Here is a 21,676-nt window from a genome sequence, read left to right as displayed (position 1 = left end):
TTTTGTTTTAATAAATTTAAACACTATGACAGCTGCTCAATTTTTATTGGTTGTTTTTTTTCTTCCTTTAGATGTCTCTTCGCAGCCCAGAGAAGCCAAGCTCACAATCAATAGTAATTGATTAATCAGCATCCCCTTTGAACAAAGGTGCTAATCAGTTTTTGATTAGTTCATCAAACCAGATGCAAAGGCAACCCAGCCCAGCCCGCTAGTTCATCAGTGTTCTACATGACTTATGACTTCCAGCAATAGGAGTGCCTCGGTCCTGGAGGGAATAGGGGGGCAATGTAATTATTAATTTAACCGAATTATTATGAACACAAACAGTTGTTGGTTTATTGCTCCTGACTTAGGTGATTGATAGAACTGCAGTGGGGACCCATCTAACATGTTGCAGGGCTGAGACCTGCAGTGTTCCTAATTGATGAAGCTGGGAGAAGAGGTACCCGGCTGACTCATGTTTTCCTAAAGAGGATAAAAACTCCTTTTGCCTGTCTGAATGATCCTTGTTGGGAAAATACGCTAAGAGAGATCAGGGAAAATCTAGAACTTTCTCAGGATTCCTGGGAGGTCCAGTCGTGTCAAGTTATTGTATCTGGGGTGACCTCAGACGCCAGAACAGAGAGCACCTTCACCCTTCACCCGGAAGGCAAACAGCTGTTCACTTCTGGCACTGCCTGAGAGTCAGGCAGGACTTACCTACTTCTATTTTTAAAGAAAGTAAATGTTTTGTTTTCATGCGTTTGCAACTTCTTTAAATGTATCTATCAGTAGAAAGAGGCAAACAAATGGCATGGCTGATAGGTGGCTACCTTCCTGATCTATTTATTTACTGAAATTCACTGGTATTTAGAATTCATTCATTTACCTAGAAAGCATTAGCTGGGTGCTTACTGAAGAGAGGTGTAAGCAGGGGACAGATCCAGTGAGTAGCCTCCTGGAAGCATCTACTCTAGGAAGTTCCAGAAGCCCAGCTCCCCCTGACACAAGGGACAGAGCAGAAAAGTGAAGGTATTCGTGAGGCCTGAAGCACACAGCTGGAAACACATCCAGTGTGTTCTGAGATATGGGGGAGTACTAGCTTGTTTCCACTGAGGTATAGGTAAGAGTGGCGCCTCAAGCACCAGTCATTCAAAATTGCTGTAGTGAACGCTGTTTGGGAAGGGGTAATGTGGAGCCCTGTTTTCCAGTGGGCTCCAGTCAGCAACCACATGCCAGCGCCTTGGTTTCTCCACTGCAATGTTAAGGGGCTTGCTCACTGATTCACTAAGTGACCAATCAAAAAGCTCCAGAAGCTTTAGGCAGTTGTCACCGAAATCTCATGACATCATGGAAGCTCGAATAATTGTTTAGCTCTGACCACTTTAAATCTCCTTCCTCCCGCCTTTGTAGGACATGCTTCTTATTCTGGATTAGTAACACCTAAATCCTGGAATCAAGCATGAAACCTACTTTTTGCAAGAGCTCAGTATGCTGTAAAAAAGGTTTGAGGTGGATAATTAGTTTACAGTCTGGTGCGTGACAAAACAATTGGCCCCCTCCTCCCTGTCCTGCTCTCCCACCTACTTCAAAGTATACAATATGGCTTTCTAGTCTAGTCCACAGAAGTAGACAGTCAATAGGACTTTAAGATCATGTCACATAATCCAACATCAACTGCTTCACAATGCAACCAAATTTCCCCTGAGCCATTGCGCATCTTGGATGGAATCATGACTTCAAGTCACCAAGCAGAGTGGCCTCAGCATTTTGTTCTCTACTGTGTTAAAAGCACAGGCCACAGTCTGCAACAGCGCATTGTTACTGTAGGAAAGAAAGGTGGGTGACATAACGGAGAAGTTATCTACACATGGTCTGTTCTTTTCTTAGTCTCAGCACCCACATTGATTGCTCAGCAAACCGAGTGGTCATTTGGTCACAGTGGACAAAGCCCCCAGGTTGGACGCTGCAGCACCTTACCTAATGACTAGCCCTTACCTGAGAGGTCCTCACTGTCCAGCTCTTCTGCGGAATTGGGCAACTGAGTAAGGCCTTACAAGTAAAAACAAATCGTTTTTCTTTTCATTCCTCGAGGGACATAAACAAGACACTTAAGAACTGAGGATGGACTTCGTTTAAAAAAAGAAAACATGAGCCAAATCTCTTGCTATCTCCCGCTTTTTCGGAGAGCTTGAATATATTAATCCATATGTTCATTTCTTTAATTACGTAATTGTTATTGATATATGATAAGGCAGAAAGAGTCCTCAGTCTCCACTGTTGAAAGCACATGAAACATGAGGGTGAATGTTTAAAAACCACTCATTCAAATAAGCATGCAGAAAGAAGAAAGTGAAGCTGAGTTGTCAGCTGTGGACACTCTGATATATCTCTTCAATATGAATGTACTTAGATGCTACATATGTAAGCTTTATCGCATTTCACTGAGAATTGAAACCCTTTGCCAATACTGACAAACATAGTTCATTTATCAATTTAGAAATGATCTTGGATCACATATTTCAAAACAGTACAGCATCTGCTAACTGCAGACTGCAGGTTATGCCTGCATCAGAAAAATCTGATTCACAACTCATTTTTTTTAAAAGAAGAATTTCATAAATCAATAGTATTCCAGAAAAATAAAACCCTCAAAGCTGAAAAAGCAGTTAGGTCAGGAGATAATCAAGCACGGCTTGAAATGCCGGTGTTCCAGTCAACCCCAAAGTGGCCCAGCTGGGACAGCTCTCCACCAGCTCTGCTCTGAACTAAGTGAGGCCAAGAGGAGCGTAGCCAACCAGAGGGAGCTACAGCTAGGGATGGCTCCCATTTCTTCATGCTTATTTCTCGGCTGATCTTTCAAGGAAGTTTATTAAATACCATAAAATGTTAAGACGGCCAAGGTGGCCTTTGCTTATTCACTGCTGTTCTCCTTCAATCCCAACTTACTGCCCCAGGTACTCGAATCCCCACAGTAGCCGTCTTACAGCATGTGTCTGTCGTTTTGAAGGTGGTTGTGGGTCTAACTCAGCTGTAAGGTCTTTGGAGAGAGACACAAGTGTTGTTCATTTTTGTATCTTTCCCCTCCCTGAAGCTCAGCACAAACTATCCTATCAGTAAGTATTTGCTGAATCAATGTTTTGTGGATCATCCTTGGTCAATTACTGATCAAAGCCGAAAGGCAGCCATAGTGGCAGACTGGCTGCCATTTCTATTTATTTCAAATGAGCTAAAACAAGCTTGGATGAGTGGACACCGAAGCTCGGATTTTCTGAGGTGATTTACAAAGGTGCCAAATGAACATGGCGAGCTGACTGAGTACGTGAAGAGGCTGGCCTACCATCAGCCCTAAGAGAGGAGAGTTTCTCACATGAACCCTGAGTGCCGAGTACTCTAGAGCACAAGCCAAATCAACACAAAAATGTTTAGAGTTCACAGGTGTCCCGCAGCTATGGAACCAGGCAACTAAAGGGGACGTGGTAATGCAATAAATTATAGAGGCAGCTGAGGGGAAATGCTAGCCCTTTGTCCTGAAATCTGATTGGCTGAAAGTGTTTCTATTTCTAATTGGCTTGATCCATTGTATAAAGACTAATGAATACAATTATTTGAATAACTGTTATAAATGGGCGACATAAAGTAGTTCTCTGTAGTTAATTATGAATTTTCAGTTCTCAGAAGACTAATCCCTCACTTCTATGTGGCCCGATGAATATCAAAGTGTTCTACATATGTGCTTGGTGCCCACTGAACCACATTAAACAAGGATGTTTCAAGTAGGCAACTTTACTGCTGAAGGCTTGTTTCCTTGGGGAGGACACTAGAAAGCTAATTTTAAAAAAATAAAGACAAATATGTTTATGAAGTATCATTGATATGCAAAGTTTTCCATTAAGAAGCGACAGACAGTTGATATACACCTCATTAAAGCTGAAACTGTCATTTTTAATGGCATAAATTTTAAGATATACCAAATCTTCTGGAATCTCCTGCTTGGATTATGTTCCAAACTGAGAAGCCATTTAGGCCAGGGGCGTTAAATTTGTTTTTGCAGGGCAATTGTTTTTATGAATCTACAGCACACTGCCATAGTTGGATGATTTCTGAATAAATATAATTAGAAGAGTTTACCATAGCACTGGGTGTACAAGCGAGGAAGCACAAAATCTACCTCCTAGAATTGCTTTGGTTTAGATATTTTTCTTTCACGTTAAAAATTAGACTCCTCTCACTTTCTCAAAGAAAATGACAAAGATGCACTTTATAAAGCAGAGAATATTTCTCAAAAGGAAACATTGTGATTTAATAATAAGTGGGAAATTACTTCTTGCTTCTTCTATTCAAAGTTTCCTATCATCTCGTCAAGCTCTTCCTAGTCACGCCTAATTAAAATGCACGCGATGCATTTCTTTGAACTCCGTTAAACAAATGAAAGTTTACTTTTGTTGCATTTGTTTTGTAATTAAGGAAGTCCAAAGGAACAGACATGAGAATTTATGCACGAAGGCTGCCTCTCCTGCACAGACTCATGTTTGGCTTTTCTGGTGTTACAGGTGCTGTGGTTCAGGCTAAGCACTGTGCGCTTCTGGAGTCGCTGTTTCTCCTTCTCGACAGCACCTGCTGGCTTCTCAAAGTGGTTATAATGTGGCAATTTTAAACCAGAAGAAAAACCTCAAAGAATTAGAATCAGTTAGAAATCCTAGCCATTTCAATAAATGCAAAAATCAAGTATACCTAAAGAGGCTCCTGGATTTGATTCATCAAGTTATCACATATATAGATATATATTACAGAAAATTATGGAAAAGAACAATTAGATAAAATCCCTAGGAAAGAAAACCTCGGCCTACTGGCCTTAGCACCATTCTCATTAGGAAAAACAGAGTAGGCGACGGTCTCTCTCTTACCTACGCAGCACACATCTGATCACTTGGCCATGTCATGGAAACTGATACTTCCACCACCAGCCATAAGAGTTCAGACGCCCCCGGTAGTTTATATCTAAAAGCTCAGTCATCCTGTTCTTCCTGCTTTGTCAGCTTTTGTGGAGAGTTTTTCCCTTCTTCCCATTAGCAGAAATTTGGTTCACGCCGTTAAACAGCAGCACATAGTTTCCAAGCTGCATATCAAGGCTGCAACGCAATCTTCAGGTCCTGCAGCCATTCGTAAACCTCTTTAGCTTTGTTCTTGGGTAGAACATACAATGTCTGCAGAGTCCCTTGACTGAATGACAGCCCTTGAATGCCATTGTTATGTACTCATACAGAGATGTACAGAGGTACATACACAGACGGTGGACATAGCGGTTGTAATCACGTGCACTGCTGGCTAGTCTTCTTTCAAATGGGCTTAAGAATTTCCCCACGACTGAATCCCACGTAAGATAAAGATATAACACAATGTTTTCAGCATTCTGTCACGGTCTGCACTAGTCAAAAACCAGGGACAGGGAGACTCGTGAGGTAGTTACCTAAGAAAGGCAGTGGGCTGGGGTGTGGGCTTGATCTCTAGTACTGGCCAAATACTTTGAAACCAAACGAAAAAGAAAAAAAATGTTTCAGGAGTTCTCCATTCGAGAATGAAGTATTAATCTATTTAAAGACTCATGTGGAATAGGAAAATCCATGAGATCGTCAGCCTCCACTGTTTCAACAGATAGAAAAGGCAGGCTGAGTTAGAAAGAGTAGGGAGAAGGGATGGGGGAGGGGGGATAAGAGAGGGAAATGGAGAGAGAGAGGGAGGAAGAGAGAGAGAGAGAGAGCGCCCCAACCCAGAAGCCAGCTGATTGCAGTGCAGCAGAAGCACAAGCGCTATTCCAGACCATGGGCATGCTGTCACCCGACCCCTCATGGGGGCCAGGGGGAGGGGAGGGAAAGGGAGAGGGAACACACAGGACAGAAAAGAACAAGGCACAAGACATTTAAAAAGAAGTGCCCACACTGAAACAGACAGACAAAAACCATCACACGCACCCACACACAAAATAATCAGGATAACGACGACACCACCCGTGCGCTAACCACCCATGCATGTCTGCCAGCAGCTTCTGACCACGAGCTATCAGGATTTGGCAGTGGTTTTTCTTTTGTTTCTTTTTTTTTTTTATGTATTGTTCAACATGCACACACAACACAGGTTTTTTTGTTTTTGTTTTTGTTTTAATTTTTCCCTGTGCAGGCCTTTAAGGATGAGCTCCAAAACCACAAATGCTCAAAATCCTTATTCAGAGACCCCTTGTGCCAGCCTTGCCTAAATTAAAAAAAAAACAACAAAACTCATTCTTCTGCTCACATTTATGTTTACTCTCAGTGAGATCCTTATAATGGTGGTGAATTGCTACTTGGTTTTCTTTTGGAGAAAATCCATTTGGTTTCGAGTCATGCCCATGCACTTCCAACCTTCCAATACATGCTTATTCCAATCAGTTATTGGTAAAAACAAACAATCAACATATAGGAACAACTAGAATAAACTTCATACATACTCTAGCAACACAAGCTTGAATAAAGAATTGTAATGAGTCTTCATAGGGAAATTCTGAAAATGTTTTTTGTTTTGTTGTTTTGTTTTTGTAAATGAGAGAAAACAGCCATATGTAAGTCCAGTATAACTTTTAGACCAACAAGATGGCCACAGCTGGTTGACTTAGTATGTCTTGTCATTTCAGTTGCTAAGTTATCAAGCCACTTTTTCTGGGACCACATCACCATAAGGACCTTGTCAAGGTCATCATCAAGTGAATGTCAGTCATACGGTTGCTGCACTGACTAGCTGGGTCTCTAGTACGAGGATCAGATCAATTCTACAGTATCACGTCCTTGTTAATCTGCTTCCTTGGTCTGTTATTTCCACCATATCCTGTTACCCTTTAAAAGGGACTTGGAGAATTTCTTCCCTTTTCATCAAGTAAAATTTCAGATATTACTTTGGTTTACATTAGTGCTTTTGGCTGTGGGCTAAAGATTGAGCTGGCCAAAATAGTGGGGGACCCTTTAAGAAGTGACTATGAGGATCAGAGACAAGTTGAAGAATGAATGCAGAGGTGAGCTGGGCTTAGCCACCATTTCTCTGGCTCTTTACTGCTAAGGAGTCCAGCTGGAGGCACAAGAAGGCTGTGCTGGCTTTCTCCCATGAGCTTCTCACACCCAAGTCTCACCCTATGGCTCTGGTATGATATCTTCTCCAAATAAAGACAGTGACTACTTCTCCTGGAGCAGAGAGACCTATGTCCTACCACCAGTATGCTAACTGATCCCAAGCTAAGTGCCCAGAGACTCCTTTCCCTTTCCGATTTGTTTAAAGAGACAGACCTAATTAAAATGAGTAGCCCCAAATCAGAATCGATTTCTAGGTGATATCTCCATTTTTAGGCCAGGATAAGTTTCCTAGTTTGCATACCCTATCTAGATCTTTAAGGACGAGTTCCAAAAATACAAGTCCTTGGATTTAATTGAGGGATTGAAAACATGGAACTTTGGGGTTTTAGAGATAAATGGTCGCTATTTCTTCAAAGAGGTCAGAGAATTTGGGAACCCAGGTTGCACTTGACCCTGGAGTTAATTGCAGGAAGCCCAAAACTTAGAGTACTTAAAAAAGAATAAAACAAAATCTCTTGAACTATATTAAAACCACTGGAAAGCTCTGAAGCTATCAATAAATGTCAGGAGTTATTCAACACTAAGTTCAGTGGAGGGCAGAGTCTGAGATGTAGCCAGCTCTGTGGACATCACCTTAGAACACACACAATTTACACCTGACTGATTTCTCATGACTATGGCCTCTTTAACTTACTGCCTGAAGATTAGGACAGAATGAAGTGGGGAGTAGGCTGGAGAGCCCCATCATTTCCAGGTTGTGCTGCTGCTGCTCTGTGTGTGTGTGTGTGTGTGTGTGTGTGTGTGTGTGTGTGTGTGTGAGAGAGAGAGAGAGAGAGAGAGAGAGAGAGAGAGAGACAGGGAGTGAGAGCCCTGCTGAGCTGACCCTGAGTAAGGCAAGCTCTCCAGCAGCCAGCACAGCTTTTACTCAGAGATGTCCAACTTTTAAGTCCTCAGACACAGTTGTCTAAGGAAGTCAGTGTGGGCTAGATGCCATTCTTTAAGTTGAATGAACACTACAGCTGACTGATCACCTCTTGTCACTTAGGTGATAGATTTTTACCCTGCACAGCATTTAAAGTGACTGAAGCAGGCCCTTTCCAAATGATTCTCTTGGATTCAGTTATTAAAATGCAGCCCCCTTTAAACTAACATATCTACTCTAAGCACAATCTTGCCAAGGTTAAATTTGAGACGAGTAATAAAATAATATACAGATTAAACAGGACTCTCACTTTCTGATTGAAAAGAAAGAAAGGAAGGAAGGAAGGAAGAAAGGAAAAAAGTTAATAGACCTGTCTCCATTGGTAGTTCCCTGGTGACAGGGGAAAGAGACAGGGTGTCCTGATGTCCCTGTCTGAAGATTATGCACTCCGTTTTTATTCATCTTTTGGTTAAAAACAAACAAAAAAACTTAACCTACCTACCTTTTATTATTTGACTTGAAAAGTACCACACACCAAAGACTGCATTAAAACCTTACTTCATGCTGTTCAAATGGACTCAGAACATTCTTGGGGAGTTGGTTCCCACCCAATGGAAACATAACCTTAAATGAATAGAGAGACTGGGGAGGCTGGTGGGTAAGGAACATGGCCTCTATTTCAGATGCTAGCTCCGTAGACAAATACTGTTTTTTCCATTTAATTAAAAATATTTTTTGAAGTCTCATGTATTCCACGGTTTGGTATAGTTTTATAAGTAAGGAGGAATGTGTGATGGACACCCTGCCATGCTTGCCACCAGAGGGGAGGCCTCAATCTCACACTGCAACCATTGGCCACTGAACTCACAACAAAAATGACAAGACTCAGTGTAATGTCAAGCATTAAAAAATCATGGTGCATTTCTGAGATCAGTCTATTTGGAGCGTGAGTTCCCTTGAAGACTGCATTTCTCTTTTTCCCAGGCTTGCCTTGCCTCTCAGCAGCGCTGAGAAAGTAGATAAACAGGAATGTGATACCAACCGTGAACTGCTGGTTCTGTCGTCGCCGTGGTGTCTACAGACGGGAACAGAGGATTGGAGGAAGGGAAGAAACAGGAGGAACAGCATGCAAAAAAGGGGAGAATGGGAAAAAATGGAACAGATAATATATGAGCAAGCTTTCAAAGAACACCGCGTGACAAGCAATAATAAATGAAAAGCAAAGAGCATCTGAAGTGAGCGCACTGTTTTAAGACATGCCTTGAGCTCAAAGCTGCGAGCCAGGGAGGAAAACAGTAAATTCTTTGGTTCCGAGGGTCTTGCCAGGACACATGTATTTGCGAGTCAATAGTCAGGGGGACATGCAAAGTGATGAGAAACACCAGTGCAAACTCAGTGGCCGCTAGATGGTTTTTAAAGCATCGAAGCTCAGGACTGCGACAGAAAAGCTCAGTTGGAAGGCTGGTTAAACAATGGATTCAGACATTCAAACATTGCCTTTGTTTCAACCCAACCCACCCAGGCGCTGGGGCTTCTGGACTAGCAATTAAGCATCACAGGAATCAACACCACTATTAGGAGGCCATTTTTCCAGCTGAAGCCCAGATGCTCAGAGATGAATATGCAACATAGAGATTCGAGTTCTCCATCCACTGTATTATTTCATCAGAAGCTAGTTGGTAAGTTCAATTCATGGGAGTGAACATGTTCAAGACACACGTGTGCACACATACCCACACACACACAGCCCGGATTCTTTGTTCTATAAGATACGTTATAATCTATGAGGTCTGTCACAAAAACACATGTGTTCACACAATTGGACAAACACCACTTGGGAATTTCCAAGTTTCAAGAATCCAGCTATCGCTGTGTTCAACATGACACCCCCAGGTTTGGCTGTCAGGTTTCTGCTGTCCTGGCTGGGTCGGGAGACAGAGCTATCCTCCCATCTGACCTGTCTCTTCTATTTCTGATGCTGTTCAAGCTGGTTCCTATCAGGTGGGGGCAATAGCGTCTCTTCACAGTAAAATGCCTCCAAAGCACTCAAGGAGATATTTTGCTCTTTACTTTTGGCTACAGAAGTGGGGCGACTAGCTAACAAAGTACATGACGGCCTTCTTTCCCTAGTCCTCTTAAAAACAGCCAACTTCACTCTGCTGTCAACGCACTAGGCCCCTCTTTCTTTCTCAGTTCTGCAGTTTTCAAGTGCGTTTCTTCTAGCAGCCCCTCCTTAGTCAGGAGCTGCTGCTGGTGAAGTGGAATCCCGAGGGTTAAAGGTCACAAGCAATCCCCTGCCATTTTTATGATAGGGGTCTTTAGCTGCCAATTGTTTTCAATGACTTGAACTTGACACAGGCAATGTTTAAATGCACTGGAACATTAAGTATAGAACTTTTTTTTTTTTTTGGTGGAGGAGGCCAAATGAGCCTGGAGCTTCTGATGTATAAATATGACACATGAATTCACACCGGTGTTCCCCTTCAGTTGGCATGCTTTCTGGGACAACAGAGGGGCCTTATTACCATCAAAAAATCAAAGCCCTTCTAAGGAGCCAGAATTAATAAGAGGTCTTAGAGGCCAATGCATCTTGATATAACTGATCACTAAATTTCAAGGACAGAGGAAGGAGAGAAAACCATAAAATACACTGCAGAAGAATATAATACTTACTTATAAGTCAAGTCTGTGGGCCTAAAATAGCAGTGAAAACACAGGAAATTGTACAGGTGAAACGAACCCTATACCAGATCCTTAAAGATGACAGATGCATCTCCATAGTTGAGACATTTGAGTCCAACACTAGTTTGAGGCACTTTAAATTTGAGGGACAGGATCAAAGGCACATTTGTATAAACATTCATATGCATGTAATACATTTTATGGGAAGGCATTGGCTTCTTTCCAAAACAGAAGAAAAAAGCAATAAATGCTTTGGCTCATTATTTTTGTGGTACCACTTTTTAACATACCTTTTTTTTTTGACCAAGTAAATTATTAACATAAAATGAAAAAAGGGAGTGGATTAAAACATTAGGGTTAAAAGACTCAGAAATCAGATCTGAGCATTGACCAACAATCCCAATTTACTGTCTTCCTGTATTACAACATTATGTCAGCTTCATGACAAAATTAAACCAGATGAAGCCAGGCGTCAGCTCTTACATGGGCAGCAGACAATAAATGCAGCCATGACCACAGTGCATTTTGCTCCCAACTCTAGGGATGCGAAATCCATCAATTGAACTCAACAGAAGAGAAAAGGGCTATTAAGGAAAAACACTCTAAAACAGTTAAGCAAACACATATTCAAGTCAAACAACATGATTACTGCAGTTGGAAACGGCAAACCTACGAGCAGCAATGGATGGGACGCTGCAGCCGGAACACAGGTGGGTATGGGGCTTAAATCGGGATTAAGAGTGTGTCTGGGGAGCTATTGACTCTGTTTCTCACAGAGCATCTGGTGTGCGACCTGAGCAGAGGCTATTTCGAGTTAAGAGAGAAGAGAAAATGCTTTAGACGTGACTGTGTGCTCCCCATGGGGGGGGGCAGCACTAGGACAGGATCTAATTCTCCTTCATAATTGCATTATGACACCATGCAGAAACCATAGACAGCTTGGCTCTGGGTGAGTACAGAGCTGTGAAGCATGATTTATTAGGGTATCTTCAGAAAATGGAGAAAAGTGCAAGTCCTCCCCCATGAATCGGCTTCTGGGGTGGTCACTGGAGCATTTTATAATATTTTAGTTTTGTGGGCAAATGCAAACATGCCAGTGTAAGTTAGAATTGCAATAAAGGGTTTGATTAGTGTCTGACTGCCCTCACAAACCTCTTTAAACCTCATGTGTTGTCTTAAAAAAAAAAATCTTTGGGCTAGGTCTATGAAAAAAATGGTTACAAAAAGTAGAATGGGAGACATTGGCTCTAATATACAAAAAGGTTAAACCATTGTCTCTAGTTTTAATTATAGAGAGGACAAATGGATTGTATATTATTTTATATGTTTAAAATAAATGAAACAAACAAATAAAACCAAGTCAATCCCCGTTCTCACAAATGCTGAATGTATAAAGTCTCACTCGGCATGTACTCATAGTTTTATGATTCTACAATCAAAAGGAGGCGAGCTAGGGCCCACACTGACTTGGACGGCACTCATTCCACAACACGGACGTCCCTTCTTAGGCTCACAGTCCTGCAAACTGCTAATGGGGCCCTGCCTCAAATCAACAATCACATATTCCATGTTGAAGTACAAGATATTTGCAAAATGAAAAAGTTATGACAATGTGTGAGATTAGAGACTGTAGCCATTTAACCAAGTAGCCAAGAAGCAGGGTGTGTGTGTGTGTGTGTGTGTGTGTGTGGGAAATCAAACAAAAACCAAAAAAACCCACAACCTGCCTGAGAGGCAGCTGGGCAATATTTAGTGGAAACAGTCATGTGTAAGCCCCACTGTGGCCTGTTCTAATCCTTTCAGATGGATTCTCTCCAACTTAGAATTGTTCATTGAGTGTGACAGACTGGGGGCTTAAAACTAATCCATAAATTAGTCCATGGTCTCAAACACAACGGGTGCCATAAATGAAAATGAAAATCCTAGGACAAAATTAAATTCACTACCTCACTTTTCTTACCAATTGATCTCTGCTGTTCTTGCATCACGACCCAGAGTCGCAATAAGGCAGCGTGTGGCTATGTGAGACCAGGGTGGACGTGAGAAAATGCCATGGGTACAACCTAGAAAAGCCAGCTTACCCTGGAGCCGGGTTGAGTTGTACAGAATTCAACCTCTCCTGTTTTGCCAGCCATAAGCTAAGGTGGAAGTGGGACAAGCACTCTGGCAACATTTTAATACACTTTCCTCCAGTTTATTTCCTTAACTTAAGTCAATATGGAACCAACGGGCTTTCTTAATTGAATTCCTCTTCAGTCTCTGCTATGGAGGGGCTTTAAATCTCAGCACCAGGGCAGGCAAAGAATTCCCCTGATGATTTTACTTCATAGTTGTGCTGTGCTTGCCAATATATATTAAATATGAGTATTTTTTTCTCCCCCAACTTTAACTTATTTGAAATCTGTTGAAAGCAAAAATAAGTTCTGGGAAATTTGAGTTTGAAATTTATTTTCTATTGGTTTTTAATTAATTTCCTTGCTACCTATGTTCTGCTGATTTAACCTACCATTCCTTAATGATGGAGAAAAGGGATAAGAATAGAGCAAAGCTAAAAAGCCTAAACCAAAGTGTCCTAAGAAAGCTATTTTATGTGTGTGTGTGAGAGTGAGAGAGAGTGTGTATGTAGTTACCTGTATGGGTGCATGGAGAGACAAGGGGTCAACATCAGGATGTCCTTAACTGTTTCCCACCCTATCTATCTATCTATCTATCTATCTATCTATCTATCTATCTATCTATCTATCTATCTATCTATCTATCTATCTATCTATCTATAGACAGAGTATCTCACTGAACCTGGAGCTCACCGTTTTGTCTAGCCTGGGTAGTTGTGAGCTCCTGGGATTCTCTTGTCTCTGCTCCCAAGTGCTGGGACTACAAGCACACGCTACCACACCTAGCTTCCTTCATGAGTGCTGGGGATCCTAACTTAGGCTTTCATGCTTGAGGAGCAAGCACTTTACCCATGCAGCCACCTCCTCAGCCCTAGCATACTTTCCAAGTGTCACTTCCCCTTAGAGTGAAGAGACTGTGAGCCCCCAGAACAGCAGGAAGGGGAGCTGATTTTGTTGTTGTCGTTAAGCAAGTTCAAGTTTTGTTAAAAGCTTCTTCAAAATTGTTCACTCTGTGCAGCCCATGCCCCAGAGACCTTCTCATTTGCAAACCAGATGTTCTGCAAAATTATCGGAATCTGTAGAGTGGTTTCCCTAAGGCATGTCTCTGGATGAAAGTGGGAACACACCAAGGGGTCAGGACTCGAGCCAGGGGAGGAAGGGTTAGGGGTGCTGCCACAGGGAGTGTGCCGGCCGGGAGAAAAGGATGGGGGCTCTGCAAGGCTGACTGAGATTCATCCTGCATGAGATCCTGGAAGACTGTGCTCTTCATCCCCATATTCCTACTGCTGGGAGAGCTCCAGGTATCATGTCTGAATCTCAAGAAATCCGTATTCGTGCTACTATTATTTATGGCTTTGCTGACAGATGTTGGGCATGGAAACCAGTTGGATTTCTATCTCCAGGATCAACTTTTAAATAAAGAACATACACTTAGGAAAACTAGGATAGAAATAGTAGAATGAAGACATCGCACCTCACTTTCCACCCCTCACTCTATTTTAAAAAAAGTTGAATTTGATGACTTTCAATATTTGCGGTTCTCGTCCTTTCTTCTGCTCCTTCCTAAGCCAGCATGGGTCAATGCTGGCTAGATATAAATGAGGCAATAGACAAAATGAAAATGTAGACAGGACAGTATGAAAAGAAATGGACATGTAAAGGTGGAATACTAGGTAAAAAGATGCTCATTAATATTAATTAGTGCCCTAATAATATTCCTGTCCTCAGGCATACTGGCATATCAGTTACTCTGTAAGTGTTCAGTACATGAGGCAAGACTCATGTATTAATGGTGTAAACGCCAAACCTAGGAAGAAGACAGTTCAGTAAACGTCCTAGGATGAAGGATGTGCGTTTCTTAGAAAAAGGGGGGCTTTCCCTAGGCAGCATCAATAGACACACCTTGAAGAGAGATGCTGGAAGTACATGGGTTCCTCATGCTTCACTTCCAAATGCTACTCTTTCGTATCTGCATTCTACCTCTTCCTTGACATCGCTGAGCAAAGAACACTCCTGTGATGCTCTCCTGTGGCACCTGTTGCCTTTGACACTTAACACTCAGGTTGCAGGGATCTCTCAGCTGCACAGGAAGGGGTTTAAGAGTCCTTCTCTGCACACACTGTGCGCTCAATCTTTGTGGAATGCAATCGAAAGGCAGATCAGCTTACAGCCCTTGCACCCTGCTAATACCAGTAGCGCATGGTAGAAATCACTAGGATGAGACTTGGGAAACTGAGACCTTTATGTGGAACAAAGCTCCATGACAACTTAGATGGCCACATTATAGACTTAGCACCAAGCACACGTGTCCTCTCCTTTACATCTAAGACACGGCATGCAAGCTTGGTGTCTTACTGGCAGTGCCACTGAAGGACAAAGCCTGTGTCTGCCTTCTTTATATGACCCAATTCACATTAACATTGGGGAAAAAAAAACCCTATGATATCAAGCTGTGAAAACCCAAATAATAACAAGGGTCTGAGGCTAGGAGCCACTTCCTCCCAGGTATATTGGATTTTGAGTGCTTTGACACCAATAAGAAAAACCTTGCTATTTTCCTTTCCAAGAAACACCAAATATTTAATTGAATACATGCTTTAAAAAAAGAGAAAAACTCATTTAGAAATGACCTACTTCATTCTCATAAAAGCATATTTAAATGTGTCTCACAATCTGGCCCTATAGCTATTCATTCTTATTCTAAGGCTGTTTTAATTTTTTTTTAATTTATGGCAGTTGCATGTACATTGCGACCCACAGGTTGAGCTCCCCCTGGCATGAATTTGTATCTAAACTGTTAGGAGTGTGTATGATTGAATGCTGAGAACTGTTCCTGCACTCTCCATAAAGCACTCAAGTCAGGACTCCACCAGGTAGGATACAAGATCCAGGTTAATTAAAGAGAGAAACAGACCGCTTTCCAAGGAAGCGTCAGAAAGGCAGCCTGACCCAATGGAGAGGAAGAGGCTACAGCTATCCCCAGGCACAGAGACAGGGACCACTACTAGCCCCAAAACATGGGGTTCTTAAGAAGAAAGGTCAAGCAGTCCATCTGGTTTGCTCTCCCGTGTCATGTCATATACTCTCACAAACGAAGAAGCCCCAAGGACAACTTGATGTGACAAAAAATAAAACACTAAGGGTGGGAGTTTCCCAAAGCCAAGAGCTGAGCAGAACCAACTGATCCTAACGTCAATGAGCAGGAAAGATGAGAGCGATACTTTTGAACTTTAGGGCAAATGCCAACGAGGCTCTACGTGGCTTCTTACCCAGTTCTATCCTCAAATTGTTTCTTATGTGGAGAGGCCATAGAATGTCAATGGTAAGGCTACAACTCTGTTGATATGGCAGGTGGATAACGAATATTCTTCCTTCTTCTTCTATTTTTTTTTTTTTTTGGAGACAAGGCTGGCCTCCAACTCAGAGATCCAGCTGCCTCTGCCTCCCAAATACTGGGATTAAAGGTGTGCACACCATACCCAGCCTGTGTGTTCTTTTCACTTCTTAACACCTGCAGAAAATTTTCCTTAGACACGGCAACCCTTCAGGTGTGACTGACATATCACCAGATGTGCTTCAGTTGGAGAGGACAGTGTGTAAGAGTGAGGAGAGGGGGTAAAGAAGAGCTGGAGGCCATAGGGGTCCTCCCCTTTAAGGGTTCAGAATGGAGCTGTTGCATGTGTTGAGAGAGTCAGATGACTCGGAACAGAATGCCAGCCTGCCTTCCTAACGAGGGGAACAATTCCATTATCCTGGTGGGGGAAGATTGGGGATAGCTATGCAAGGCTTCTTATGGAAAATTCAGAAACCAACTGGGACCTTTTGAGCTTAAAAATATTTTTTTCTATTGCATTTGTACATTTTCCTGGTAATGAAACCCTGACCAGGGGAATGAGTTTCAGTTATTGCGCTTGACTTAGGAGGAAAGAAATAGCTGACTGTGACTGCTTCTTCTTTTTCCTTTAGAGCCCCAGCTTTATGTTACTGTCACTGGATTCAGCTGTTGAAGCTTTTAAGGCTAATGGTGACTGTAAATGTACCAAACAGTACAAGAGAGAGGAGTGGAAATTAATTTAGCTATCCATTTGTCAGGATCCCGGCTGGAAGATTCTTTAGGAACCAATCTAAATCTAGAGGTTAGCCTGAACCTTTAAAATGGGACACAGAACCAAGTCCATAACCTTTAATCTGCTTGGAGAAGAGGACAAATGTTAAATTCTACAGGTTGCTTTCTGGGTAAGATAAATATGTAGAAGGTAACTTGTTAAGTCACAGTAGCCCTAAAAGATCACTTCTGTTAAGGTGACGGATTCTGTAAGGCTGTTTTAGTAGCAATGTTAGTTTAATGACTCCTGGGTGTGACACTGAAGATCTGAGCATTCATTACTACGGGTGCATTCAAGAGCTAACACCCACAGACTGAGGTGCACCTGTGAGATCATCCTGAGTTATTCTGAATGGAGAGGTCAGCAACAGAGACAGAAGTAGACACATTCTGATTGAAGTCATCTCTGATGTGGACAGAAATATGGTGTTGTTTATTCTAAGAGTTTCTTATTAGATCAAGTCTGGGCCAGCAGAACTGTGATCATGGTGAGTTGTAGATATTGCAGGACCTCAGAAGAGGAGGAGGTCCTGGGGAGCAAAAGATTAAGAGCTGTGAATTAGAACAACTCGGATGACTTTGGGAGATTGATTGTAGTGATGGAGAAGAGTCAGGAAATGCTAACGTCCTATTTAAAAAAAAATCAAAAACAAAAACCTAAGTCAGTGATGAGGCCAGACACATGTGAGAAAGTGTTGTTTCACATTCAAGAAAAACGGGGGGTTTATACACAGAATGAGTGAAAACTTTATTGACTTCAGATGTAAACCCTTACAGATACCTAAATAGTATCTTCTACCATGGGAGGTATAAGGGCTGGGTCATACTTTGCCAAAGATGAACATACTGCTAGTGATACCTACACCGTTTGTTTATTTGTTCTGACATCCCAAGGCCTTTCACAGGAAACTACTATGTAAGCTGGTAAGAAAAGCACATGCCTAAAGGACTGAGGATATATTTCAGTGGTACATGTTTGCCTAGTATGCCAGAGGCCCTGGGTTCCATCCCAGCAATGCCAGCCAAGCCAAACACAATCAAAAGTACACACCCAGTCCAGTTTACTAATTAGATAAGAGACGAGGAACTGAATTCTTAGGATGAAGCATCAGCAGTATGACTGCTGTAGACATCCAAGTAGAGGAGGAGGAACATCTTTGATGTGGTAATGAACACTACAGAAGATGCCAGGGATTGGTCTACTACACACAAAACTGAATGCACTAAGAAGCAGGGGGAACTGACAGCTCAAGGAGAAACACACAGACAAGAACTAGGAAGCAAACTTTCTAGATGGAGCCAGGTTTAAAGTGAGACACAAAACTAATTGATGGATTTTTCAGAAGGTGTAACATTTAGTATAGGCACAGATGTGCTTGTAGCCCGTATTTAGGAAGCCCTTCAGTGGCGGGCTATGGTGGAGATCTCTGTCTCACGGCAATAGCTGCAAAGTGAAGAAAACTTGGATTAGACGGTCCATTGTAATATCTACTGATGAGGCCTTCTCTTTCACTGGATACTTAGCATTCTGCCGTCTCATTGACTCTTGAGCAAATGGAAAAGAAAACATCTCCAGAAAAATCAATGTGATCCTAGAAGGTGGTTCCTAAAGAGCTGAACATGAAAAGCATCAAGTGAGATATTCAGTGTGCATCAAGGAGTCCAAGGATGAAAAGGCTGGACTCATGGTTCAAAGTGACATTGGACACTTGCTTGGTAACAGACCTAAGTGGCAAAGTCACTTTTTAAGATTCTTTCCTCCATTAGAGTGGACACTTGGAAGTAGCAGTTGGGGAAGGCCTGGTCTAACAAGCCATGCACATTTGAGTTGGTATGGTAAAGCCATGAGCTGTCCTCTCTTGCTAGACCAGAAGAAAGGCTTCCAATCAAGCAACACCAAACTATTTGAGAGCCATGGGGTACCAGGATGAGAAGGGAGGCCATGTAAAAAAGAGGAGGTGCACATGAGTGTTCAGCTTGGATAAAATTGGCTCCCTATGATTCCTGCAATCTCCTAGGCAACAAGAGGCCCATGTAGCCATACTGCCAGCAGGCACCCATTAGAGAAGGGCAGATGACAGTGTGGTCCATAGTGTGGCCCGAGGACACATGCTAAAATTTAGTGCATGTACTTTCTTCACGTGGATTAAGATGAAATTTATGCCAGGACATGATCCAGGCAGCAATACTTACCAGTCCATCAGCTGGGGCCAACCAGAAGCTACTGGAGGGTTTAGCAGCCAGGCTGCCATTTTTTCCTAGTGCTTTTGCTTTGGGTGGTGAGGCTTCAAAAAGAATTGCCTCACGCTAAGGTGCGAGTCATCTGATCAGATGTTAAAGGTCCTTCTAGAGCCTTAAGATTTAATTCAAGAGTATAGTATCGAGTGTCTCTGGAGTTCCAAAGTAAAGGAACAGTTAAGCTCAGAGGACTTACAGGGAACAGCTAGGCTTCTCTTTGTTTATACCAGAAAGACAATATACATTGAGGACATTTCCAATGGCGATGAAGGTACCATACCTGTGATGATGGTAAGGATGGTGGTGGTGGTGGTGGTGGTGGTGGTGGTGGTGGTTGTTGTGGGAGGAGGGATAGTTGTGGGGGGATCTGGATAAAAAAAAAAAGAAAATCAAACCCACAATGCTGAACACAACAATGACCAGTAACGACAAACAAAGGCATGGAGACACTGAGATGTTGGTTGGATGGCTCGCTTCTTTAAACCATCAAGTTCCTTGCCCTCAGAGATGTCGGTCTGAAACTACACCCCAAAGCCTCAGTTGGAAGAGCTAAGAAAAGAAGAACAGCTTTCTTATGCATGATGTGAATAAAAATGAAATGAGAACTGGAAAAGGGAGAAAAAAATCTAAACGCTCAAAACCCTTAACCCTGCCAGATCTTAAAGGCAAGGCTAAGTCACCTCAGTGCCAAGAAAGCACAATGGCTGTCCCTTTCTACTTCACAGATGGGAGGAAAGAGGAGAAGGAGCCGCTGCATTTAAAGGGCTTGGATCAGCCAAGGATGGACGTGGCATTGCACACATGCTCTCTGCAAATGCTAACTTCATTATTCTCCATCAATACAGCCCAGCAGGAAGGAAAACCACCTCTGTATCCATAATAAGTACAAAGAAGACAGAATGTCACCATGAACAGAGTACCAAGTTCCAGGCAAGTGAGATTTTTACTGAGATGTTATTTTTTAAAAGTCAATAAATTTTTACACCTTATAAATATTAATAAGCTGCCTTTGCTCATGTTAAAAGCTTGACCTAAGTGGACCACAATGATAAAAATGAAAGAACATCTTCCACCTTGTAAACAAGAGAGCTAAATATAAGTGAGGTTTGACCCTTAAATCCAGGAGCCCAAGAGGAAGCCTCTGTCTGGTACCTGATACACTGTATTTCTGTCATCTCAAAAATTATTTGGGGATAAGAAAAGGGCAAAAAAGAAAAAAAAAAGTCTAGGCCCAGATGATCAAACTGAATGTGTTAAATTGTCAGCGAGACTTTGAACTAAGCAATCACTCTGCTGTAATAGAGCAGAGGACGATTTGAAGGCTTTTGATTCTAAATTTTATCTAAAGCACGTCAGCTTTTTCTCCCTGACACATCTGGGGTCCTTTTATCTTCAAGTGAGCCCTCGGATTGTCTAATTAATACATCAAAACTTTAATTATATATTGCACCTTTACTGGGTTTGGCACAACTTCCTGGAAGTTGATGGAATGACTCTTTCGGTGCTTGGCTGCAAGGTCTGCATGAAATGATGTCTATCATTGATCAATAATCAAAGGTTTTCATTTTCTTCACCAACTGCTCCTCTCACACAATCATACTCGTATGAACTTGATAAGGAAGAATCAACAGCAAATGGCTCTGCTTTATGACAGGCTTTTCTCCTTGAAGATGGGGAAACAAGCAAATTAAACTGTTGTTTAATGCAGTCTCCAATGAGTCAAAAAAAAAAAAAAGGACTGCAGGCAAAGTCTCATCCTAAGAAGCAGAAATGATGAAATTTAAAATTTAAATTACCTTTTTAAAAGAACAGGATAAGAAATGACTGAGCATCATTTCAGTCTTGTCCTTTGGTGTGTTTTATGGAAGCCACAGGTGAGAAAGTTGTCTTTGTGATTGGGCAACTTGTTTGAACACATTTACATCAATGACAGGTGCCAACTTGAGACAGATGAGCTGAGTGCCCTGAGACTTCAGACAGCACGGGAGACACTGCCTCCATCCGCTACAAGTAAACTGTACAGAGCGTACCTCCTGTCCATCCAAGGGACAAATAATGTGCGTTTTCTGTTTGCTTCAATTATAGTATTGTCACTGAACAGCAATATTGCTACTCGGAAGACTTGCTAAGCTGTACTCTAATGTTATTTTCAAAACCTCTTCTAAATGCAATAGCACAAAGCATATGATGTGTGCAACATGATAAGACTGAGCACGAATGTGATCTGAAGATATGATTATGAACCAAAAGGCCGACAAGATGAACAAGGGGATAGATGTCAGGGAGGTCACCAGGACCTCTTAATATGTAAAAATGGTACATGTCCAGGGATCTCCATCACTACAGGGCAAATCTGGTCCTTCACATCTGGTTCAGGAAACCTTGAATGAATCAGATTCCATCATCAGGTAAAACGTCCTTGCTGAGGTCATTTTCAGTAAGAAGGGTAGCACAAGGCCACTCTTTCAGAAATCAGAGGGCTGGGATGTAGCTCATCGGAGAGTGCTTACCCAGTATGCCAGAGGCCCTGAAATCAGTG

The 21,676-nt window shown here is 42.2% G+C and overlaps 1 protein-coding gene across 6 annotated transcripts in view; it reads right to left on the bottom strand.

The window, feature by feature from the left end:
• The window catches only part of Cadm1 (cell adhesion molecule 1), a 326,714-nt gene that overhangs the window by 14,724 nt on the left and 290,314 nt on the right, over window positions 1-21,676 (bottom strand). Inside the window, exons 8-10 of one of the 6 annotated variants that reach the window (XM_048416807.3) lie at window positions 19,418-19,504; window positions 9,041-9,073; window positions 1,978-2,031 (exon numbers count right to left, since the gene is read on the bottom strand). The exons of 1 other annotated variant lie outside the window; for it this stretch is intronic. In XM_048416807.3, the coding sequence (XP_048272764.3) occupies window positions 1,978-2,031; window positions 9,041-9,073; window positions 19,418-19,504 (174 nt within the window). The remainder of the gene's footprint in view (window positions 1-1,977; window positions 2,032-9,040; window positions 9,074-19,417; window positions 19,505-21,676) is intronic. 4 more of the 6 variants (XM_048416809.3, XM_048416808.3, XM_048416810.3 and 1 more) reach the window with 4 other exon arrangements.

Source organism: Myodes glareolus, chromosome 4, assembly GCF_982192425.1.
Source record: "Myodes glareolus chromosome 4, mMyoGla1.1, whole genome shotgun sequence".
NCBI classification, from domain to species: Eukaryota; Metazoa; Chordata; class Mammalia; order Rodentia; family Cricetidae; genus Myodes; species Myodes glareolus.
Note: the sequence above shows the minus strand (reverse complement) of the source record. Positions and strands in the feature narration are given on the sequence as shown.